We start from the raw sequence: 26296 nt of genomic DNA, 5'->3' as shown, positions 1-26296 counted from the left end.
GGAAGCAGGGACAGAACTGTGACCCTCAGAAGCTCTGCCTCTTCCTGAGGCCACACAGCTGTGTGCAGCCCCTTACTCTGGCTGGACTGCAAGGTGCCAATCCAGCCCTCTAGGACTGTGTCATAAGGGTTTTCAACCTATTCCACTGCAACCCAGAAAGAATTAGACTCCAAAGGGAAAGCGAGTGGTACAACGGGAGTCAGCGGATTTCGCTACTTACTGAGAAATTTAATTTTTATTACAGTTTCCCCCACACACACAGGGTCTGTTTTTGGTGGTTGTTTATTTTGCTCCCAGATCCCTATCCTATGAGCCAGAGAAGATGAAAGATGTCTCTAGAAGAACATTTTTAAAGATTATCAATATCAGTCTTGATCCGCAACAACCCTGCTTTTCCAGCCCTCTGCCGTAGGTGAGCCAAGTAACATGACAGTTCTGTAAAACATGACTAATGAGGATGTAATTCTGCACACCACTGGTTTGAAGGACACAGTAGTAAACCTCACCAGCCCACCAGAAAGAAAGGGACATATCAAACAGGCGAGACAGGAGCCAGGAGGGCTGGCAATGAAGCCCCTGCAGTGATTTCATTTTCTTTTATCTTTGACCCAGGTCTTGTGAGGAAGAATGGAGAGGCAGAGGCATTTCAGCAAGGTGAGATTTCGATAATGAAATTATTTTTGTTTTTCAGTTTGTTTTGGGGTAATGTCAACAAAACATTTTGTACAACTCTGTGAAAAGTTCTGGCTTTCATAATGAAGAGGTTCCAAAATGGGAATTTTGCACAGCCCTATTCAAGCTAGACCTGGCTGTAGGGTGACAGGAAGCACAGAATCATGGGAAAAGCATGAGGAAGCAAAGCAGAGGATGTGGAGATAAGGGGGACATAGCTGCATCCACATGTGCTTTCCCATGGCTTTCATGCAAAATAAAGCGGGAAACTTCGGAATAAAGTTGAGACCTTTCAGGGAAATAGCTCGGCACTTCAAAGTGGTTATTGTTACACTGAGGCATTTCCTGAACTTCATTATCAAGGAGATTAATATAAAAATTTCCTCAATAAAAAGAACTAGTCTCTGAGGAACTGGCCTCGTACTGAAGCCCCTTCAGAACTCTCACTTCAAAGTGAGTACTGGATTCTCAGCAGGAGAGGAGTTCGATGTAATACTGACTTCTATGCTGGCAAGCTGAATTTAACCCTGTTGGGATCAGACGAGGAGATAGTTTATTCATATCTTTTTGCAAAGCACAACAATCTCTTCATCATCTCTAATTTCTATTGTAACTTTTTCCAAGTAACACTCGCACCATCCAATCTGTATATATACCTATCTGAGACGACAGGTGCACAGTGAACCTCTGAAATTTGCTCAAGGTCACATGCAAATGATCAGATTTTTTTTTAAAACCAGGAGAGTGTTTTTGCTCTGGTGCTTACATCCTGGTGGGCTCCCTCTTTACTCCTGGGAGAATTATGCACCAAAAAAATAAAAATTCTGCACAAAATATTTGAAGATTCTGCAAAATTCTGCATATTTTATTTGTTAAAATAATACAATATAATCATGCCAGTTTCAATTATTTTGGTAATTTATTTCAAAATATCTGTCAGCAAGTATGGCTGTAGCAAGACAGATAAAAAAAAAAGATTCTGGGAATTTTTTTTTTTTGGACAAACAGGTTCTTTACTAGGTATATTAATACAGAAAGTTGAGTAATTAATTTAAATGACAATACAGAGCTGTATTTCCTGCACCTGTCAGAAACAGGCATAATGGAGGAGCTGAGGGAGAGGAAAGGACCCTAGGAGAGAACCTGGAGGATGTAAGTGAGAGAAGGTTTTTTCTTTGCAGGGGGTGGGATTGTTAGGGAATTGGGAAGCCTCCCCCATGCAGACCCTAGCTGACCCCAGGGCTCTCCCATTCAGTCAGACACATCTGCCCCTGTCCCTGCACCCCTCATCCCCATGGGTCTCTGCAGCACCCCGTCCCCAGGCAAAGCTGTCACCCCACAGCTCCTGAGCCCATGACCAGTCTGTCCCCCACACTAACCATTCTGTGTCCTCCCCAGTAGCACTGTGTGCCCCACTCTGACCTAACCTGGCTCCACGGGCAGGGTGCTGTGAGGAACTTCAACTCCTGGGGAAAATTCTGAAGCACTGGGCATAGAATTTTTTTTTCCTCGCATAAAATACATTTTGCTTAAGAAATGCTGTAGTTCTGCCTTTTTCCCACCAGAGGCCGCTGTGGTGCCAGAACGGCCAGTTGCTTTCATGCAGCTCACTGTTCTGGCACCACAGTCGCCTCTGGTGGGCAAAAGACAGAACTGCAGCACTTAGGCAAAATGTATTTTATGCAGGAAAATACAAAATTATGTGGGACAGACGAATTCTGCTCATCCGCAGATGCGCAGAATTCCCCCAGGAGTACCTCTTGCTCATTAATGTACACAGTCTCCTCTATCGGTACGTTCAATGAAGTGGCCTCTTGTATCCTGCAACATAGAGAAAACTGGGGTGCCCTGGCTGAAAACAAGAATGCAGCAAATTAACTTCCTGTCTGGATCTTCCACAGATCCAGAGAGGAGTAATGAGGCAGAGCTGGAAATGGAAGGCTTAATAAGGCAGTCCAGAGAAGCCTGAAATCTACAGAGAAGCAGCTACCTGTGAGCCAGAAGGGAGGAGCCTCTGAGAATGCACAGCTCCAGCTGCATGGCCAGCTTGTGTACGTCAGCCTAGCTCCACTGAAGTCACTGCTGTTGTGGGGTCATGTGGTGGCCCATTGTACCAACTTATGCATTTGTACTCAACCAAAAAAAATACCCATTGGAACCAAAATGAAAAACCCTGAAGGAAGTGCAAGGCTAATTGTACTGACAAGGCAAAATGAGTACTTTATCCTCCATATCTCCTTTCCGATATTGTCTAATTTGTTTCTTTAATCCTATGCTGCTCTCAGAAACAAGAGCTCCTTTTGAAACAGGGAAAAAAATAACACTTTTCCCTATCTATGATGTTAATAGGATTAAATGAAGTCTCTAATTTCCCTGGCCTCCAAGTACATGCGATGAAAACATTTCCAGAATGATTTCAAAATTGAACCTCTTGCTCTCAGTAATTTGATTTGTAAGAAGTAGATAAAAAGCAATACAGATGATCTTAAATACATCACGATTAGTTATATTTGCAAATGAAGTGACTACATTTGCTTCCATGGCAATTATCTAATTTTGTGGAGACTGCAACTGCATGCTTCACTGGAAGGCTACACACCACACCAAATGTCTGTCTAGTTGTGTCTACTCTCCTCCTTAGTTTCTTTACTATGAAGCACCAACTGTTGAAAGTGTCCATTTTAGACACAAAGGGCCAGATCCTCATCTGGTGCAAATGGACATTGCTCTATTGATTGCATCAAGTGGCATTTGAGAGCAAAGAAACTAAGGGGAGCAGAGACAACTAGAAAGATATATGAGGTGGGTGTTTTGCCTCCTAAGCATATGCTGAAATCAATGAAGCTATGCCAATTTGCATAAGCTCAGGATCTGGCCCACAAATGCTTTTTCAAAAAATATATGTGGATCCTTTTGAAAATGTAGGACAAAGCATTTTTAGGAAAGGTGGACAAAGTACACCAAAAGCCTAGCCTGGAATTATTGCCTCAAGGGAGAAATTCCTGGGATCCCTGGTTTGAATTTGGCCCGAGTCTGTGGACCCAAAAGACTGATCATCTGAAGACGTGTGAAATGAACCAGTGATCTCAGTCTGGTTCTTAGTTGACACGTGCCCACAGCACAAAATCCACCACAACTGGCACCCTTGTTGTAAGTCTCAACAGTGAGGAGAGGGATTCTGCTGACATGGCAAGTAAACCATATTCTTAACCCTGGCTAGAGACAATCCCTGCAGAGGAAGGTTGAGCGAGGACAGTGCAAGAAGCTCATATTGCTGATCAGCTTGTTGGATCTATTCTGTCAATAAAGAAAGGGCTTTACTGCCCAGAGCATTCAGTATGATGGACTAGGGAGACAAATGATCTGATCCCATATGCTGATTTCTATGTTCCTAAGGGCTTGGCTACACTTACAAGTTGCAGCGCTGGTGGAGGCTTTCCAGCGCTGCAATTACACCCCGTCCACACTTGCAGGGCACAACCAGCGCTGCAACTCCCTGGTTGCAGCGCTGGCTGAAAACCCATCCCGGCAGGGGTATAAGGAGTGCAGCGCTGGTGATCCAGCGCTGCTCAGCAGGTGTGGACACTCACCAGCGCTTTAAGTGTCCTCCAGGGAATAAGGAGTTATCCCAGAATTCCTGTTCAGCCACTCTGCTCATCAGTTTGCACTCTACTGCTCTTGCCTCAGGTGACCAGCCCTTTAAATGCCCCGGGAATTTTAAAAATCTCCTTCCTGTTTGCTGCAGCCAGGTGTGGAGTGCAATCAGTTAATCTTTCCAGGTGACCATGCCTCCACGTGGCAAACGAGCCCCAGCATGGAGCAATGGCGAGCTGATGGACCTCATCAGTGTTTGGGGGGAGGAATCAGTGCAGGCACAGCTGCGCTCCGGCCGTAGGAATTACGATATCTTTGAGCAGATATCAAGGTCCATGCTGGATAGGGGCCATGATCGGGACGCACTACAATGCAGGGTGAAAGTTAAAGAGCTGCGGAGTGCCTATTACAAAGCCCGCGAGGGGAATCGCCGATCCGGAGCTGCCCCCACGACTTGCCGTTTTTACAGGGAGATGGACGAGATACTTGGGGGTGACCCCACTGCCAATCCCAGGATAACGATGGACACTTCTGAGCAGGCTGGGGGACAGGAGGAGGAGGCGGAGGCGGAGGCGGAGGCGGAGGCGGCGGCGGCGGCGGGGGGGGAGGAAACCACGAGTGAAGCTACTGGTATGGGGGAAGACACCCCAGAGTGGGCATGCAGCCAGGAGCTTTTCTCAAGCCAGGAGGAAAGTACCCAATCGCAGCAGCCAGCAGTTGCAGAAGGACAAGCAGAGGAGCGGGTTAACGGTAAGCGGCTTTTATTTTCTGGGTGGAAATGTTTCTGGAGAGGAAGGGGGGTTATGGCTGCATGCATGCCAGCCTCTAGATGTGGAATAGCCCGTTGATGTGGTCTATCACGTCGCGGTAATCTGCTTCAGTTATCTCAGCAAAAGTTTCAGCCAGAGCGTGGGCAATATGCCTGCGCAGGTTTATAGGGAGAGCCACTGTGTTTCTTGTCCCAGTCACGCTGACGCGTCCGCGCCACTGTTCCGCGAGTGGGGGGGGGATCATTTCTGAACACAGGCAAGCCGCGTAGGGTCCCGGGCGGAATCCACATTGCTGTAAAAGAGCCTCCCGCTGTCCCCTAGTGACTCGCAGCAGGGAGACATCTTCCAGGATTAACTCCTGTGAAAAATGTTGGGAGACTCTTTAGTGAAGAGATAGGGAGATAGTGAAGATCACCCCTGCAGCTGCATCTTCACTCAACCCCTCTATCACTCCAGATTACCCGAAGCAACCAGTTCCCCTCTATCAATCAAGCCCCACTTCTCCCTCTATAAGCACCCCTAACTCACCATTTCGTGGCTTCTGTTGTGTTATGCGTGTGGTAAAAGAATGCAAAAGTGCGAACTCCCTCAGTGTAACAATTCATGTCTGGAGATAGTGGATACAATGCTGCCCCTGTTAAATGTTTCATTTCTGGGTTTCTACAGTGACCTTGACTCCTGGAGTGAGCAGATGTTCCACAGCACAGAGGCTACAAAATTTGAGAAAAAATCCCCGAAAGAGCAAAGAGGACATGCTGAAGACTGTTCTTCATCACTCTGCTGCAGAGAGAAAGGAATTGAAGGAGTGGCGAGAGAAGGAAAGCATGATCCGCCAGAGACATTGGCGTAGAAACGCTGTGGCAAAGAGGAAAAGCACAAACCAGCTGCTAGACATCCTGTCGAGCCAAGCGGACTCTCTCAAGGCTATCGTAGCCATGCAGGCAGAGCAGTCCCGTGCTGCCCCACAGCCCCCCCGTCCCAAAGCTTTTTGCCTTGTGCCCCAATGTCAGCTCAAACCGCCTTTCCCCAGCATTCAGGTTCTTACCACCACCAGCTGCCTCCAACACCTGTACGTTCACCAACCAGCCCTGATACCTACCACCACCCTTACCCTCTGCACTCAACCCCCATCACCATGCAGTATATGCACCCTGAAGTGCAGGATTCGTTAAACAGCACTCCAGACAGGACATATGCAAACTTGTGACTGTACAGTTCACCAACCCACACCCCTTCCCTCTTGTGTTCATGAAATGTTGTGTGTCTGTCTGTCAAGGAAGTTTTTTTCTTTTCAATAAAACAATTCTTGGCTTTGAAAACAGTCTTTATTATAGCAGATAGTGAAAGATACCTTAGCCCAGTAAAGAAAGAGGCACTGCAAATCATTTTAGGGATAATAGAATAACAGTGTAAACAGTGCAATTCACTCCCATGCAAGGCAGCAAACATTACTGTTGGCTTTCAGCCTCAAATTCTTCCCTCAAGGCATCCCTAATCCTTGAAGCCCTGTGCTGGGCCTCTCTATTAGCCCTGCTCTCTGGCTGTGCATATTCAGCCTCCAGGACTTGAACCTCGGTGGTCCATGCCTCACTGAATGTTTCACCCTTCCCTTCACAAATATTATGGAGGGTACAGCAAGCGGATATAACCGCGGGGATGCTGCTTTCCCCCAAGTCTAGCTTCCCATACAAGCAACGCCAGCGTGCCTTTAAACGGCCAAAAGCACACTCCACAGTCATTCGGCACCGGCTCAGCCTGTAGTTGAACCGGTCCTTGCTCCTGTCAAGCTTCCCTGTATAGGGTTTCATGAGCCAAGGCAGTAACGGGTAAGCGGGGTCTCCAAGGATCACAATGGGAATTTCGACGTCCCCTACTGTGATCTTCCTGTCTGGGAAAAAAGTCCCTGCCTGCATCTTCCTGAACAGGCCACTGTTCCGAAAGATGCGTGCATCATGCACCTTTCCAGGCCAGCCTGTGTAAATGTCAATGAAACGCCCGCGGTGATCCACAAGCGCCTGGAGAACCATAGAGAAATACCCCTTACGATTAACGTACTCTGATGCCAGGTGGGGGGGGGGGGGCCAGAATAGGAATATGCGTCCCATCTATTGCCCCTCCACAGTTAGGGAAACCCATTTGTGCAAAGCCATCCACAATGTCCTGCACGCTCCCCAGAGTCACGGTCTTTCTTAGCAGGATGCGATTAATTGCCTTGCAAACTTGCATCAAAACGATTCCCACGGTCGACTTTCCCACTCCAAACTGGTTCCCGACCGACCGGTAGCTGTCTGGATTTGCCAGCTTCCAGATTGCAATAGCCACCCGCTTTTCCACCGTTAGGGCAGCTCTCAATCTTGTGTCCTTGCGCCGCAGGGTGGGGGCGAGCTCAGCACACAGTCCCATGAAAGTGGCTTTTCTCATACGAAAGTTCTGCAGCCACTGCTCGTCATCCCAGACTTCCATGACGATGTGATCCCACCACTCAGTGCTTGTTTCCCGAGCCCAAAAGCGGCGTTCAACGGTGCTGAGCATTTCCGTGAATGCCACAAGCACTTTAGTGTCACACGCGGCAAGAGAATCGATATCGATATCATCGTCAGACTCCTCACTGTCACTTTGGAGCTGAAGGAATAGCTCGACTGCCAAACGTGTTGTGCTGGCGACACTCATCAGCACAGTCCTCAGCAGCTCGGGCTCCATTTCCCACAGAAATCGCGATTCACACACAGAGCAGAAAGACACTCACAATGGCGCCAAACGTTGCCAGAAAGACAGAATGCTGGGATGTGAAGCGATGCACCACGGGGCGTTGGAACAGGAAGCGGAATGACCCACACACTTCCTTCCCCTTCCCACAATACTCAGCGCCAAAACGGCGCCAAAACGGGACGAGGTGCTCTGTGGGATAGCTGCCCACAATGCACCTCTCAATACAGCGCTGGAAAGTGCTGCAAGTGTGGCCACACTGCAGCGCTGGTAGCTGTCAGTGTGGCCACACTCCAGCGCTGGCCCTACACAGCTGCATGACCAGCACTGTAACTCCCAGCGCTGCAACTTGTAAGTGTAGCCAAGCCCTAAGTTCCTGTCATATGTGTTTCCCAGTTGTGCATGATTTTAACAGCATGTCTTTAACCTCTATAATAAACAACACCTCAAGGTGCATTCATCAGGAAATCCCCCCTGCAGGAACCCCACTTTGTTAAGGCCACTTTGTGCTGTATAAGCAGTCAAAAGTGGCCTTAACCCAGTTGGAGATAGCTGGTAGAAGGACCCAACCCCTGTGCTGACAGAGGTGGCTCCACAGTCTCCTGAACTAAACCCCTCTCCAACCCAAACCCAGGCATAGGGAAGGGGAGGCAGATGTGTCAGGGGTCAGGCATGGGTTGGATGAGGTCGGGTGTAAACTGGAGTTCTATTATACCCAATCCTTCACCAGCATAAGGCTCTCTGAGCAATTTTATGCCAGTGGTGAAAGTCAGGACTACCTCTTTGCAGCTCTGAATCAGGGAGCTGCAAATGATTTCCTATAGCCCCCTGCTTTTTCACTTGGTCTGAGCACACCTTGAACAGATGGAAGAATCATGTATATTTAATTATATCATTCAAGTCCATTTCCTTCAGAACAGATTTAAATATAGTACATTAAGTGGCGGTGTGAAAGTTCTATTCATCTCCCATTTTATGTAAGTCGTGCAGTTAACGTCGGAGTTTCAGCACATACCCATGAGTCCACAGATATCTGGATTCTCCAGTCATCACCAGCAAACTCCGTTGAGGCACCATAACCGCCACTGTACGGCCATCTGGGTGCTTAAAATCCATTACAATCTGAAAACAAAGACAAAACCCTTCAGACTGATTAGTATTTATGCAGCCCCATGAAAGGGCATGGCACTGTGCAGACAAAATAAAGTGTGCTGGGCCAGATCTTCAGCCAGTGTCAACTGGAATAGCCACTTCTTTCTTTGAGAAGCAAGGGCCTCAAGGTCTCCCCACAGCCCTTAACATCTCCACCCTTCACTACTGCTAACTTCAAGCACTCAAAAGTCTGAGGCAGGGTCCAAAAAACATGAGATTTGTTTTTGTTTTTTTAAGTGTCCAGACTTTAAAAAATAAATTCTTTCTATCTAAGGTATTTATATGGCCCCCTTCACTGCAGCATCTGAGCATTTCAACGTCTTTAATGTATTTATCCTCACAACATCCCTATGAGGTAGGGAAGCACTATTATCCCCATTTTAGAGATGGGAAACTGAGGCAAAGAGACACTAAGTGACTTGCCAAAGGGCACATACAAGAAGCATGTGGCAGAGTAGGGAATTGCAGCCACGTCTCCCAAGTCCCAAACTAAAGCCCTAACCACTGGGACATCCCTTCCTCTTGTAGTTTACCTTCTGGTTTCTGAACAATTAAGGTGTATTTGGGTCAGACTTTTCAAGTTTAACCCTTATGGTTATGGATAAGAGACTTTTTTTTCCCCTCACCAAAAGCTGAGATTCCACAAAATCAAGCAACTCCAGGAACTGAGGCTTTAAGGAAAGCACCAAATATCATGAAACTTGGAACAAAATGATGAGATTTGGCAACCCTATTTTGTTCCTGGCTGCCTACTCCCTGGATTTACTGGTACACATTTTTCAAATTGGGGAAGGCCCTGATGAGGAAGATAAGGAGCAAGGCAGACAGATGGCACTTAAACAAGCTAGGTAAGAGAAGACTTACCCTGAAAGAAAGGAGGACAAAAACATATGAGAGGCAATGTCTCCAATTATGCTGGAGACTGAGTGTCTTGTACTGGCCAGTGCTGCCACCTGATTTGTAACTTACCAAGTGTGAGATTTAAAAAAAAAATAACTTTCTATAGTATGTTGAATCCAAACACATTGAGCCGTGTCCAGCCTATGGACATACAGAAGTTTAGCAAAGATGAAATGGTGCAGTGATCAGTCACTTAGCAAAGAAAGAAAGAAATGTGAGGCAGAGACTGTCATATATATGCTCTTCTTCAAAAGCTGCAAATTAACAATTGAAATAGTTTTCTTTAAAATACACCATCACCAGTGCACACTGGGAAAATCTATAATGGCATTTAAATACATAGGAAGAGCTCATTGTTGTTCATGTTCTGGTAGCATCCACAATCAAGGCACCACTGTGCCAAGGGTTGTAGGAACACATACAATGACAGGGTCCCTCCTCTGAAGAATTTACGATCTAAGCTCAGACAAGAACTGATGAGTTTAACAAACCACAGCATTGAAAGGAGAGGGAGGTGGAGTGTAATAGGAATAAGCTTACATGGCTACAGGTCACCTGTGTTGCACAGGAGCGGCGCTAGGGTTTTTGCCACCATAGGCGGCAGCACTCCTCCTCTGAGCATTCGGTGGCGGGGGTCCTTCCACTCCGCGTCTTTGAGGCACTTCGGCAGCAGGTCCTAGAGTGAGTGAAGGACCCGCCGTCAAATTACCGCCGAAGCCCCGGAGCGGAAGGACCCCCCGCTGCCAAATTTCTGCCAAGGGTGGCAAAATGCCGCCCTGCAAATCCTGCCGCCTTAGGCGACCGCCTAGGGTCGCCTAGTGGAAGCACCGGCCCTGGTTTTGCACTGTTTGATGGTTCTGAAGCATAACATGCAGGGCTTGACAAAGCCCTGGCTGGGATGATTTAGTTGGGAATTGGTCCTGCTTTGAGCAGGGGGTTGGACTAGATGACCTCCTGAGGTCCCTTCCAACCCTGATATTCTATGATTCTATGATAACTAAATAGCAACCCCCACCCTCACACTTATCAGTTGGCAGTTTCCTGTAAGCATCCTGTAGTGTAGTTTCCTGTAGCCCAGAGCCCTTTAAATCCCACCTGCAGCTCCGGCGGCCAGGCTGCGGATGGGATTTAAAGGGCTCAGAGCTCCCACGGCTGCGGGGAGCCCAGAGCCCTTTAAATCCTGCCCGCAGCTCCGGCAGCCAGGCTGGGGCCGGGATTTAAAGGGCTCGGAGTTCCCCGGCTTGGAGCTCCCGGGGAGCTCCAAGCCCTTTAAATCCCGGCCCCAGCTCAGCCGCCAGAGCTGCGGGGGGGATTTAAAGGGCTCGGGGCTCCGTGGCGGTCAGACCCCCAGGCCCTTTAATTTGCCCCTGAGCCCCGGGGGCTCCCAGCCACCTCTGCAGCTGGGAGCCCTGGGTTGATTTAAAGGCCCTGGGGCTCCCAGCCACAGCCAGTGCCCCAGGGCCTTTAAATCTTGAGAGGCCCCGCCTCTTCCGGTTGAGGCCACGCCTCCCCTCAGGACTCCAGCAGTACCGGTAAGTCCTGTAAGTTACTTACACCCCTGACCCCCTCCCACACCCCCTCCTGCACCTCAAACCCCTGCCTCGGTCCCTCATACAATTTCCCCACCCAGATGTGGCCCTCAGTCTAAAAAGTTTGCCCACCCCTGACCTAGAGCAAACAATAATTTGACTTTTTTTGTCTTAGCAACAAATCTGAGGGTCAGACTAAGAGCCAAAATTTAGGAACACACTATGAACATCTGAAGGAAGGGACTGTAATTCCTATGTCAGTGTTTCTTGTTTCCACCTAGAATCATCAGACCTGAAGACTTAAAAACCTAAACAACATAATTTCTGCCACTCTTAGACTGTAGTACAGTAAAGAACATTTAACCTTGCTGAATTTTTGAAGACCTATCTTCTCATCTCTGAAAGAACTGTTGCTGACTGAAGTAGATAACATTCCCACACTTCTGTGTGTCTCTAGCCTATCAGAACATTCAGTTGTTACCATCAGACACACAAAAAGGAAAGATTAAGTCATTTGGCCCTCTTTTTAATTCACTAAGGACTCACAATCAATAAAGCTACTCGGCCACCACTGAATCAATCTGCTTCATGACAGTTCTGCTACACAGGAGCTATTTCCAATTACTATTTTTGTTTTTTACCCATTTTCTTTATTATCTGAGGTGGCAAAGCCAATAAAGATCAAATTTCCAGCTAGCCCACGGTGCCTCACTGGGGATGGCAGCTGTTGATAAAAATGCTGGATGCTTTGATCTTATACACCTTTTACAATCTTTCTTTGTTTCTATGGAAAAAAATACATGCCTCTACGCACACCAAAAACCTGAAAGATACGTAAGGAGCTAAAAATATCCCCTTATAGAGGTAAATACCACGTCATGATGCCAGGTTATTTAAGGGATAATGTTCATGATGATGGAGTATATGAATCAGTAAACAGCTTTCAAAGATGGTTAAACATCAAAGCAAAGCAGACACCTACATCCTGAACACTTTTCCTATTACATAAAATATAGGAAAATGCCAAGAAAGAAAAAGAAAAGAGAAAAAGATGAAATAAAAAAGAGTACAAGAATTCTGTGCTGCCCCTGCCGCTGAGCTGACATCGTATTTCATGGAAGGCAACGAGGACAGAAGTGAATAACTGTTCAGGACTCTAGAAAGGGAGAAGTTGTCCAAAGGTGGATAAGGAATGATGCAACTGGACATACATAATGCCAATAAGGATTTCACTCTTGGCTGTGAAGGAATAACTTCCTACTTTTCTGGGATTTGACTCTGGTGTAATTTATATTCAATATTAATCTAAAACTTTCTGGCAAGCATGGTTTAGTGGCTAAAACACTGGGCTGGGGAGTCAGACAATATGGAATATTATTCCAGGCTCTGTCACTGATTTGCTGAGTGACATAGGGTAAGCCACATAACCTCTCTGTGCCTCTGTTTCTCAAAATGTAAAATAATGCCTACCTCACAAGGCTGCTGTGAAACTAAATGGCCCAATCCTGCAAATAAGTCTGCCTGAACAGACCCCTATGCCCACACCATGCCCCAGCGAAACAGTGGGGTTCCATGTGAGTTCTGGAGTCTGTCTTCACAGAGTCACTCAAAAGATTGATGCCTAAAATATTACTGTTTGTACTGTGCTTTGTGATTAAATGCAAAGAGCACATTAAATGTCAGCTTACGCAAGTTCTCAGCACCAGAATTCTGAGCAGCACTAGAATATGAGGGGGAGGGGAAGGTGTCATTTCACCAAAATAAATTAAAATTATATCAGATCTAGAAAAACATGTTATCTAATCTATCCAGGTATTTATGCTGCACACATGACCACAGAATCTGAACATGGTCTGGATATGAAACTATGATGAAGTTGATATGCCTCATCACTTCTCATCCTCAAAATCTCAGTACACCCCCCCAAAAATAAAAAAATCAGGCTAACACTTTATCTGATTTATGCCAAAACGTATGAATGACGACTAACTACTTAGCTGCATAGATACTATGCTGATGGGAGTCAGATAAGTACTTAATAGATTTTCTTTCACCAAAAAGTGCGTTCAGTTTTCCCTCAAAATGCTGCAGAATTTTCTTTTGATACTTCGTTTCATATAACCGTCACCATGTGTTGCTTATACCACCCTGTTTTGTTAATCTCTTCTTAAAGTGTAGTCCATTATACTGATTTTCAAACCATTATAATCTCAAATACATTATTGGCATCATTTAATTTAAACGAAAAACATCGTTTTTCAGGATCTTACACAGCTAGTGTTTGCTTGATAGCTATGCTGCGTTTCTTTTGGTTAACAAGTAGGGTAGGATACTATGATCCTGGACTCTGTGCCAAGCAAATGACTCAGTGAGCCAGATTCTCTGTCTGCTCTGTTCCCTTTGCAAGATTTGGGTGGTGCCAGGGGAATGGAAGGCAGCTGCAACTTCCCCGCGGGGGGTTCCCCTTGAATGCTCCCTCTGTGCACAGCTAGCAGATGGCTCCTTAGGAGCCGTGACTAGCTGGTGCAGCTGGGACTGGTGCAGAACTGACCAGAGGATCAGGCAGCTGCAACTATCTCCCTTACAGCTCCGACTCTGCTGCGCTCTGTGGTATCCGACTGCAGCAGTGAATACTGGCCACTGGCCTTGCAGGGTCTCAGTATTCCTCATGAGGAATGAAAGATAGCATGAGGATAAACACTCCTTCCCTTCTTCAAAGGCATATTGCATGACTGAACTCACTCATGTTGGTAATGCGCTTTGAGATGTTTGGCTGGACGGTGAGGTAGAAGTTCAGAGTATTAGTATTCCTAATCTCTAAAGTCACACTTCCACCAAATGGTCTGCCATTGCAATAGCCCATCTTTCTGCAGTCCTGACAGAACAAGGAGTAATGGTCCCAAGTTGCAGTGGGGGAGGTTTAGGTTGGATATTAGGAAAAACTTTTTCACTAGGAGGGTGGTGAAGCACTGGAATGAGTTACCTAGGAGGTGGTGGAATCTCCTTCCTTAGAGGTTTTTAAGGTCAGGCTTGACAAAGCCCTGGCTGCGATGATTTAGTTGGGGATTGGTCCTGCTTTGAGCAGGGGGTTGGACTAGATGACCTCCTGAGGTCCCTTCCAACCCTGATGTTCTATGATTCTATGATTTGTAATGTGTTTGCTTCCCATTCACCAATCATTCATCCTCTCCAAACTTCCACATCATCAGTAGGCTACTAAAAAACAAACCAACCAACTAATCGCATGCCACCTCTGCCATGCTAAAGACTCTCACTATCTCTTCTTCCAAGGCTCTTATTTCTTCAGCATGCTGGAAAGTAATTCGTCAGGCCCTCCTGCTTTCCCAGCTTCCCAATTACATAAGCAGCTCCCTGTGCTAAGCCTCAAAGCATCTGATGTTAGAATTTTGCATGAGAGAACACCCATTCCCGTAGTGAAGAGATAAATCATTTCATTGGCTCACTCTCTCCTCTACCACAGTTATAACCTAATCCCCTCTGGAAAGTGTGATCCAGCCCCAGAATGTGACCTTCAGCTCCTTCTGTGATTGCTGAAACAAAGACACAGTCAGGTTCTCAGCAGTATCTAGTTTATTTCATTTCACTAACTTCCCACTCTCATCCTTTAATAAAGGGCCTCTCTAATTCTGCGCTCAGCCACTTGCTTTCTGTGTACTAAAGGAGTTTAATGGTTTAGTCTTTAATTTATTTCTTCTACTGACCTAGCTTTTCTTAGCAATATTTTACCACTTGAGGGCAGTGGTCCCCAAATGGTGGGGTGCACTCCCTGTGGGTGGTGTGGAGGCAGGGCTGGCTCTGGCTTTTTTGCCGCCTCAAGCAAAAAAAAAAAGTGGTGGTGGGGGCAGCCAGAGCAGCAAAGCGGGGGCGGGGGGGGGGAACAGCACGGCCGGAGCAGCAAAGCGGCGGCGGGGGGGGAACGGCATAGCCGGAGCGGCAAAGCAGGGGAAAAAAACAAAAAATAACCCCTGCGGCGTGGCCAGAGCCAGGGTGCAGGGGACTCCCTGTGCTGCAGACGTGCCCCGGTTAGCGGAGGGGAGAGGGAGGGAGCGGGGGGAAGAGACAAAACGGGGGCAGCCAGGGCTTCAGCGGGGCGCTCACCACACGGCCCCGACCGACGCATCACCTGCCGGGCGGGCTCCGCGCCGCTCCGGCCGGCGGGGAGGGAAGGACGTGGGCTGCCGGGCTTGCTGCAGACCTGGCACCGGCTGGGGCAGACGGAGCGCGCAGCCCGCTCCCCTCCTCCGCCCCCTACATGGCAGCCGGATGGGTGAACCAAAAAAAAAAAGCGGCCGTGCCACCCTAAGCTTGGGCGGACTGCCGCCCCGTAGAACCTGCCGCCCCAAGCACCAGCTTGCTCAGCTGGTGCCTGGAGCCGGCCCTGTGTGGAGGAACATTCGGGAGCGGGATGCAACAGGGCCTGGATCAGCCCCCACGGGGGGTGCAGAGAGAGCTCCATCCAGCCCTGCTCCGCCCCCAGGCCAGCTCCACCTCTAGCCCCAGCTCTTTCCCCATCTCCAGTTCTCCTTCCAGCTCCGTCGTCGGTGGGGGAGGGGCCACGACAGGAAGAGTTTGGGCACCACGGCTTTAGGGGGGATTTCTGCCCTCGTGAAGGTGTGCGCTATTCTGCTGACATCAGTGGAACTGCATCTTCCTATGACAAGGCTGAATGTATGCGAGCCTTTAAAAATATCCATTCCATCAGCTTTCTTTCTTGATAATTTAGGCTTCTTATGCTTTCCAATGAGGTGAAGTTCAGCGGTGAGAGCACTAGATCATAATTCTGTCATGCAGGACATGCCAATGACCTCAGTGAAGTAAAGAGGAATCATGGCATTTATTTCAATGTGTCCATCTCCTCAGTCTTGCATTTCATTTACTCCAGTCTAAACCTCTATGTCCTGGAAGGAAATATACTTCACTGACATGTATATCCTTCCCACCCCCATCCTACAGCTCTCTCCTCTTTCTCCCCTGTTACAGACACATTAGTTTCTTGTCTGCTTTAACTCCTCCACTTGCCCCAGTGACCTCATTGTATCACAATGACCTGATCTCCTATGTGCCCACCCTCATGCCCTCCTTTACTCTTCTCCTTAGCCTCTGACTTTCCTCTGTTTTTCCCCTCCCAATACAAATATGTTCTAGTTTCTTCCATATTAAAACACTCCTGACCCCATTTGCCTCTCCACTTACTGCCCCTCTTCCTTCCATCTCTAAGATCACTGAACACACTTTTACAATTACTGCTTCGAGTTCCCCTCCTCCAATTCCATCCTAGACCCTCTCCAATCCAGCTTCCACTCCTTGCACTCCACTGAAGGTCAGAACCAGTACTCCATTCTCATCCTCCTTGACCTATCAGCCACGTTTGTCACAGTAACCCATGCCTGTCTTCTTGAACTATTGTCCTCCTTTGGCCTCGGTTACTCTGTTCTCTATTGGCTCCCTTCCTCTCTCTCTAATTGCTACTTCAGCATGCCCTTCAGCGGATCTTCCTCGCCTGCTCTCCCACCTTCTGTGGGGGGTTCCACAGGGTTCAGTGCTTGGTCCTCTTCTTCTATAGCTTATCTTGGGTAATTTCATTCACAAACACAAATTCAATGACCATCTTCATGCTGATGACTCACAGACATACCTCGCTATTCCAGACCTGCCTCCTTCTGTCCAAATTAAAATCTTGGCCTGTCGCTCCAACATCTCCTCACGGCATAGGCGCCGACTCCGTGAGTGCTCTGGGGCTGGAGCACCTATAGGGAAAAATTAGTGGGTGCTCTGCACCCACTGGCAGCCACGCTCCCCTCACCCGCCGACCCACCTCCTTCTCCTCCCCGCGAGCGCGCCACATCTCCACTCCTCTGCCTACCTCCCAGCGCTTTCCCCCAGTCGCTACCAAACAGCTGTTTGGCGGTGTGCTAGGAGGAAGGGGGAGGAGCGGGAACGTAGCGCGCTCAGGGGCCGGGGCGGGGATTTGGGGAAGGGGTTGGAGTGGGGGCAGGGACTTTGGGGAAGGGGTGGGAAGAGGCAGGGCCACATAGAAAGAGTGGAGTGGGGGTGGGGCCAAAGGGTGGGGGGTCAAGCACCCAAGGGAAAGCAGGGAAGTTGGCACCTATGCCTCATGAAGGTCAGTCATCAGTTCAAACTTAACATGACTAAAACAGAGCTCTTCATCTTTCCTCCCCACTACCTCCTTTCTCAATCACTGTGGATATCACACCATTCTGCCTGTCATTCAGGCCTACATCTTTGACTCAGACCTTTTTCTAGGTCCTTAAATTCAGGCTATGTCTAAATCATGCCAATTCTTTCCGCATAACATCTCTAAGATACGGCTTTTCCTATCCATCTATCCAGCTAAAACTCCCATCCAGGCTCTCATCATTTTGTGGCTCGATTACTGTAACATCTTTTTCTCTGGGCTTAACAAATACAGTCTTGCACCCCTCATTTCCACTCAGAATGCTTCTGCAAATATCATTTTCCTAGCCCATTGTTTTGGCCATGTTACCCCTCTCTTTGCATCCCTCCACTAGCTCCCTCTTCTCTAGTGCATCAAACGTACACTGCTTGCCTTTACTTCCAAGGCGCTTCAGGATCTGTGTCATCTCTTATTTAGAATTGAGAGGTCAGCTCCCATCTCCAATGGACCTGTGATGTTAGCTTGCATCACCCATTTATTACATTTTCAAACTAGCATCTTTATGCTTTCTCAGTTGCCAGTAGCTGGGAATGAGCAACAGGGGATGGATCACTTGATGATTACCTGTTCTGTTCGTTCCCTCTGGGGCACCTGGCACTGGCCACTGTCGGAAGCCAGGATACTGGGCTAGATGGGCCTTTGGTCTGACCCAGTAGGGCCATTCTTATGTTCTTATGTTCTCCCATGCTGCCTCTTATTCTTGGGAGGAACTCCCCACAAATATCCACCAAGCTATCTCACTATCCTCCTTCAAATTCTCCTTTGTTGTGATGTCTACAAAAAACTTAAACGTTAGGCCGCTGGTGTGCTGAGACCACTTCCTAGCATGCTGACCAGTATTGTCGTCTTGTTTCCTTACTACCTGTCAGTCAGTCTGTATCCATCTATTGTCTCTTGTTTTATGCTTATATATAATAATAAAATAATAATTGGATCTATACCTATCTCCTAGAACTGGAAGGGACCAAAGAACATTGAGTCCAGCCCCCTGCCTTCACTAGCAGGACCAAGTACTGATTTTTGCCCCAGATCCCTTCCCTAAATGGCCCCCTCAAGGGCTGAACTCACAACCCTGGGTTTAGCAGGCCAATGCTCAAACCACTGAGCTATCCCTCCCGACCGTAAAACTCTCTAGAACAGGGACTATCTTTGTGTTTTGTGTTCGTACATCACCTAGCACCATGGAGTCCTGGTCTATGACTAGGGATCCTAGGCAATACAGTAATACACATAATAAATAATAATTTACTTATTACATCTTCAGTGGTCTCACAGTTTACTTACAAACTACTATGCTTTTATTACACAATAGATATCACTAACCCTTGCTACTATATTCATATGTAAAATGACTTGGTGTGCACGTGAGTTTACGTACTTATATTGGCACAGTGTATATGTAATTTAAATACACTCACCTAGTGCCAACTCTGAGACAAAAGGTGGCAGCCAACCAGAGTAGAAACAGGTATACAACTGTGGGGTTAGGGGAAGCTTTGTCTAAGGACACTTGGACAAGCTTTTTCTCCTTGCAAAAATTACTGCCTGCCCAGGGACCTTTATTGTCCGAATAATAGAACTTCAGAGTTTACAAAATGATAACGCCACTCTGTCTGTGTGTGTGTGTGTGTGTGTGTGCACGCGTGTGCGTGAATTAAGTGAAAACATGCCCAACACCTGGTAGCTGCCATCTAACTGAGTCTATAAAATGTATGCAAATATACCCATCTTTGCTGTAACCTTGTCCCCACCCCACCCCAGCTATCTGGTTGTCCACCTACTGAACCTTGTTATCATTCTAATTTGAGAGTTTTCTGGGCAAGGACTGTCTTTTTGTTTTTACTAATTTGTACAGCACCAGCACACTGGGCCCCTAACTAGATCCCCCAGGCGATTTAAGGAATAATTAAACTGACAATAATACTGGACAAAGAATGTGGTGAATGGGCCTTCGTGGGTTCAGAAAATGCTGCCAGACCTGAAGCAATAGGTGGCCCATGGCATGTGAGGAACCACCTCCGCACCAGGGACAGGATGAAATACTAATTTGATGTTTACTGCTCCTGCACCACTGCCATGCAGTATCTGTTATAACGGCATGAGAGTGAATATGTTCCCTGTGCTTTATGGCGCTGGCTAGAGCAGACTGCAGATTCATCCTCCTCCCTGTTAGTCAGAAAAAGGAGTCCCCTCTCTCCACAAAGACATATAGCTGCTCTGGAAACCTCCCCTATCTTCCCCACCTCTGTGAGTCTGAATCTCCTGCCCCTCCGAAGATTAGCATAGGAATCTGAGGTAGCTGGGGAGAAGGAATGAATTTTGGGCCTCATAAACAAGGGGTCCAGTTGGATTGATTCCCAGGAGACCCCAGATTTGTTCCACCTGCCCTGTCTTAACTGCAACCCCATCCCCTGGGACTGTTCTAGCCACACCACCATGTACCCAGCATGCTGCATCTAAAACTTCCACGCAGTAAACTGCATAGTATTCAATGTCCATACCTCAGCCGGATGAAAGACTAAACTGGCCTAGCTGGAACCAGTGGTTGTAAACAGATTAACACGTCTCTGATGCCAGCTTGTAATGGCCCCGCAGGAGCTGTTTCAAAGGTGTGTGTTACCAGAGCACAAGATACACACACACACACCCCTTCCAGTAGATGGGTGGCATAGCATCTAGGGATACCCCTAGGCAACAGGAATCACCAAGTGGGCTCGTAGGGCAGCCTTATGTCCTCTTTGTGCTGCAGCGTTGAGCAGAGGGGACATATGGGGGCCCAGAATCTGGCCCTACATATACAAAAACAGTTAAGCCACACAAAAGTAAAGTCATTCCTTAGCAACCAAAATCGTACTCCCTACAGAGACCATAAAAATAATGAAAGCCATCTTCTTGGCCAATGTTGTCTCACAGGGCAGTGAAGTATAATTCAAACACAGCATGACTTTCTTTGAAATAGATTTCTTTAAACTCATTTGGGGAGATTGCTTTATCCACTTCATGCCGTAGCTGTGTTCTTCTCCACGTCTCAAAAAGTACCATAGATGCATGAAAAGTTGTGAAATGTAACATTTTAAATAGGTTAAAAAAAAAACATCATAACAGCTACACAGCTGGTATGCTGAGACCACTGGATATCATGCTGACCAGTACTGTCTCATTGCTTCCTTGAACTATTCCCATCCATCTGTCTGTATCTCTCTATTTTCTTCTGCCTTATACTTTGCTTTATTCGCCTGCTGTCTATATTGTTACACGTAGATTGCAAGCTCTTTGGGGCAGGGACTGTGCCTTTATTATATATTTCCACAGTGCCTAGCACAATGGGGCCCTGGCCACTAGGCTATATCATAATAAAAACAGTAATAAATCATCCTATATTCCATGGGTGAAATCTTAGCCCCACTGAAGTAAAAAACTCCCTCTGACTTCAATGGGGAGAGGATTTTAGGAAATCAAAATAGCCAGCCAAAGAAAGAACAGCTTATCACTGCAGAGTTCAATTATATGAACTCAAAGAAATCTGAACCCCATTTCTAGATACATTTGGATAAAAAAGTTGAGATGCTCAAAGAATGGCAGATGTCCATTTCACCTAGCCTCCCTCCTTCCCTCCTCTCCTTATTCATGTATTATCTTCTATTTTATTACCGAAACCCCTACTCTAATATGCTATGTCTGTGTAGTATTGTCTGGTCTCACAGTTTTGATGAGCTGTAAAATTGCATGATTCTATCGGAAATCGTGGGAAGCATTTGGAAATACATACAAGTTGTACATCATTTACCTTTTTGTACTTTTCATTGTCTATTTCCTTGTGACAATCAATAAGAAAAATCACCAAAAAAATCAAAGTAAAAGAGACAGATACCTATAACAAAGACACAAGTAACAATTTACAAAACCATGTTCATCTCCAACAGAATCAATGCTCTCCACAGAGCTCTCCTGACATACCCACTCTAAAGTCCCCAGCCGAGAAAGATTGGATGAATAGATAAGCTGTATCCATACCAGCATTAGTGGCTGATCTACAAAAAAAAAAAAAGGGTGTGTGAGAAGTTGTAAGCAGCAGGGAACCCTTCTCACTGCTGTGGTCTGACCAGATTTTCTAAGTAAAAACTGAGGTATCAAGGGGAAGATGAGGAGTGGATGCCTTGGGAGGGCACTGGTAGTGGGGGCAGAGATAAAATTGTGGAAAGTGGACAAGGAACAGGGAAGGAAGGGTGCTCATTCTTCTCTCTCTCCTACCATCCATTCTCTCAGCCTCACAATCAACCCCTGGCTCCTTCCAACAGTTCCTCTTCCTTCATCAAAAGGACAAGAGCTCTAGTCAAATTCCCCACATGCTGGAGCAATGGCCTTCCACAGGCTCATCAACCTCCCTTGTTGCTTAGAATCCACACTTAACTCCCCACACCCGTCCCTTGGCTCAGAACCCCTTCCCCATCCTGTGACTCCAAACACAGATGTAATAGCTCCAGCTGGAGTGCACTTCAAAAAGGAACTGGCATATAACACACACACACACAGTCAGAGCTTCATCAAAGTCAATGGAGCTCTGATACTTTAAACCGGCTGAGGATATACCCGTAAAAGTCTAAACACTGCTGAAACAGACCCTGATTACGAAACCGGACACAGAAGATACTATAGCATGCAAACTGCTCAGCTTTGAAAAGACAGTGCAAAGGCAGATCGATTTTATACTCCATTTGCTACAATGTGTTGAGATAGTATCAAAGACCAATTTAAATCCATGAGAAATAATATGCCACACTATGAGCTTAACAAATTAAGCTCGCTTCTTTGCTTAAAGACTAATTGTGACTGGTTCTTATTTTATCATATGATGGGTTCATTTGTATGTGTGAACCTTTAAATGAAATTCATCACAGTTCTAAAATAGACTCCTATAACAATAGAGAATAGATATCACTGAGGAGATGAAATTAGCTTTCTTTATTGAATTCCAGAACTGAAATATTACTGAAATGCAACAGCTAAAGATAATGACTTTCTAATGCCCTAAAGTTCAGCTTGTTCACTGTTAATTTGTGGCAGGCGACAGGGGTTTCATTTCATGCACCATGTACTGATCTTCCAAAAATAGCAAGGAGAATGAAAATAATTTCTAATGATAAGGCTCTTTCAGAAATTAAGATTTCTTTTTAAAAAATCCACTACATGTCCACCAACATAAAACAAAATTGATATTTCTAAGATCAGATGTAGCACTGCCACATTCCAAGAAAGGTTTTGGATTCTAGGGCTTCAGAGGGAAAAACATACACAGCTGTATAAAATTTACTGCAGTTTAAATCGCAAGCTGTTTGAGTTTTGGTCCATTACCACAACTTTTATGGGATCAAAACTAGGATTTCATATTTTCCCCTAAAACAGGCGATCCCATTGTGACGTAGCACTCTATATGTTTATGGAAATATGCTTATAAGTGTAAATATAACATAACTGAAATATGCTTTATGCTAGATATGCCATGTAACATATCTGTGCAAAGGTTATGATCTACAGACTATATTTATCCTATTTGTATGCATGTATCATTTTCATATCTGAAGTTATGAGCGTTGGCTCTATGCTTGTATTTGAAGTGTTTGCTGTAGGAAACACATAAGGGAGGTTTGGCCAACATACTGTGAAGGGACTATTCAAGTAATTGGGAGTATTTAACTAACAACGGACTTTGGGAGACACCAATCCACATCTGAGCTTTCCTGGGAACGTTCAAACTAACATGTAAACAATGGCCTCGGCCTGCAAAAAGCTGAATCATTCATGGACATGTGACTTGCCCATGTGGCTACAAACTCCATCTTGTTGCTGTGATTTTCCACCCACAAGAGAGAGAATATAGAAGGCCCTGGAAACCTCTCCATTTTGGTCTTCAGCTGGCTCAAGAGATGGTCTCTCCACCTCAAAGAGATGCCTAAAGAAACTGGAACAAAGGACTGTAACTACTGGGGTGTGAGTGACTACTGGACCCAGGCCATAAACTACAATGTTGGTCTGAAAAAGATTGTACCTGAGATAACATCTAGGGTGAGAAGTTGGTATTTGTAACTAGATCCTTAGTGTATTAAGATAGTCTTGTGTATTTTTATTTATTTTACTTAGTAATTTACCTTGTTCTGTCTGCTATTACTTGAAACTACTTAAATCCTACTTTTTATACTTAATGAAATCACTTTTGTTTATTAATTAACCCAGAGCAATGATTAATACCTGGGGGAGCAAACAGCTGTGCATATCTCTCTATCAGTGTTTAAGCTTTATACAGAGTAAAACGGATTTATTTGGGGTTTGGATCTCATTGGGAGCTGGATGTCTGGGTGCTGGAGACAGGAGCACTTGCTAAGCTGTTTTCAGTTAAGTCTGCAGCTTTGGGGGCGTGGTTCAGACCCTGGGTCTGGCAGAGAAAACGGGCTCAGAGATAGTCTCAGCACATCAGGTAACAGTCCCAAGGGGGTTTCTGTGACTGAACCCGTCACACCCATTACTAAAAATATAATCAGTGATAAGCACTGGAAGGGTGGGGGAAGGTGTGAGAGAGAGGATCTAGTTTCATTTATTTGTAAAGTATACAGATGTACTATTTCAATCTCATTTGAAATAAACACAAACTAGATCCAATCCAATTTCCCCTGAAGCCAGTGGAAACACTCCATGATACTTGATCTTCCTCCAAAGGTATGGAACATTTTAGGATACCTAGCTATAATCATACCTCCCATTACATGGAAGACAATTAGAATTCTCTAAGACAAGCTATGGAATAACAAGACACTGTAGTAAGTGGGGTGGTTCCACCAAAAAATTCCATCTATGCATTTGTATATAACACTAAAACCTGAACAGCCAGGCAGCGACAAAGCGGAAATGAAATGATGCTGCCTCAGCATGCAAAATAGGAATGACACTCTACAGAAACAGCAAATAGGTTTGGAGGCAATGGGCAAGAATCAGCAACGCTCTGTTAACTCAGTATCAGGTTGATAAAGCAATTTTGTAGAAGTTTTGCTTGTTTGGTAAGAAGCTAGAATTGTTTCTCAGAAGACCAAGAAACCCTCAGCAGATTTCTAATGCTTTTTTAAAAAAAGTCCACTTTCTCTTAGGTAGATTTTTGGTGTGGTTCCTGACTATTTCACCTGTACTGTATATTTTTCAAAACCCCTTGTATCTTTGCACTCAATATCAGATGGAATCTTTTTTAGCCTAATCTTCCCAATTACAATTTCACTGTCTCACTTTCCAAAGTCTTGGGTTGGGGGCTGGTGAAGGTTTTTAAGGTCTGGCTTGACAAAGCCCTGTCTGGGATGATTTAGTTGGGGTTGGTCCTGCTTTGAACAGGGGGTTGGATTAGATGACCTCCTGAGGTCTCCAACCCTCATGTTCTATGATTCTATGAACACAATTCATGGGCAAGAAAGAGGAATGAGCCCACAAATGCTGGGCAGGAAGCTCATTGTTGGTGAGAGCAGTAAGAGAAAGTTAGGAAAAGGGGATCTGTACTGTAACAGTCTATACGATTATGTTCACCACTTTACAGCATTATGACAAATTCTGTACAAAGTATACCTTGTGAGGTATCATTTGAAAGCTCATAATCTGTTGAACATTATTGTCCCAAAAAAGTGTGTGTACCAATATTGTATGTGAAGTTATAAGATTTTACTGTATAACATTCCTGTAACATATTCCAAGTTAGAAAAGCAGGCCCAAAAGACACACTGATATCCCAGCAAGGTGTTAATGGACTATCACCTGCTTAAGTGGCCATTCTCTGGCAGAGAAGGCATGAACAAAAAATTTGCATTTCATCTGAAGGACGGTTCAAACCTCAAGTCCACAAGAGACCGTTTGTCACTATGATTCAGCAAGGTTGCATTATAAAGAGGTGAGAAAAATGCTTGACCTCACTCTCCTCCTTCATCTCTGCTCATGACATCAATGACTCTTAAGGAACTAAACTGGGGGTGCGGGCTGCCAGCCGACTACAAAACTTATGCTGAGAGAAACCTTTTTGCTTTTAAGTTCACTTAGCTTATTCAGTTTATTTTCTTTGTAACCAATCCTGACCTTTATGCCTTATTACTTGTAGTCACTTAAAATCTTTCTTTTCTTTCTGTAGTTAATAAACTTGTTGCACTGTTTTAGTTAACCAATGTGTATGGATTAAAGAGTGTGGGAAACTTCATTTGGGATAACAAAGCTGGTTCATATCATTTTCCACTGATGAAAAGAGGACTTCATATGAGCTTGTTTTGTCCAGTAGTGTGCTGGGCCATACAAGAGGCACATATCTGGGGGAAAGTCTGGGACTAGAGAATCTGCTGGTGTTCTTCTACAGTGTTTTTCATGAGTGGCTAGCTAGTAGTACTCAATACAATATAGCTGAGAGCAAGTTACATGCTGGAGGCTGTGTATTAACAGGTCAGGAGTGGCAGCTCACCAGTCAAGCAGTGTAAAAGGCATCCCAGGTTGGAGAACTGAGGAGACAGCTATTCAGCAGCGCTGACTGTACCCTGGGTAAGTCACCAGCTCCTACAGAGGAGAGAGGTGAGAGCCAAATTTCCTCAGGTGCTCTCTTGGGTGAGGCCCTTGGTTCTAAGTTTCAGAGTGGTAGCCACGTTAGCCTGTATCAGCAAAAACAATGAGGAGTCCTTGTGGCACCTTAGAAGGGTTCTAAGGTTCACTATACCACAGCAAGTGTAAAGAGGCAACAGGGACTCAGA

At 45.9% G+C, this 26296-nt stretch overlaps 1 protein-coding gene across 1 annotated transcript in view; it reads right to left on the bottom strand.

The window, feature by feature from the left end:
- The window catches only part of ALKBH8 (alkB homolog 8, tRNA methyltransferase), a 91066-nt gene that overhangs the window by 32462 nt on the left and 32308 nt on the right, over nt 1–26296 (bottom strand). Inside the window, exon 8 of the mRNA XM_045018584.1 lies at nt 8758–8864. Within this exon, the coding sequence (XP_044874519.1) occupies nt 8758–8864 (107 nt within the window). The remainder of the gene's footprint in view (nt 1–8757; nt 8865–26296) is intronic.

The sequence above is a fragment of the Mauremys mutica genome, chromosome 1 (assembly GCF_020497125.1).
Source record: "Mauremys mutica isolate MM-2020 ecotype Southern chromosome 1, ASM2049712v1, whole genome shotgun sequence".
NCBI classification, from domain to species: Eukaryota; Metazoa; Chordata; order Testudines; family Geoemydidae; genus Mauremys; species Mauremys mutica.
Note: the sequence above shows the minus strand (reverse complement) of the source record. Positions and strands in the feature narration are given on the sequence as shown.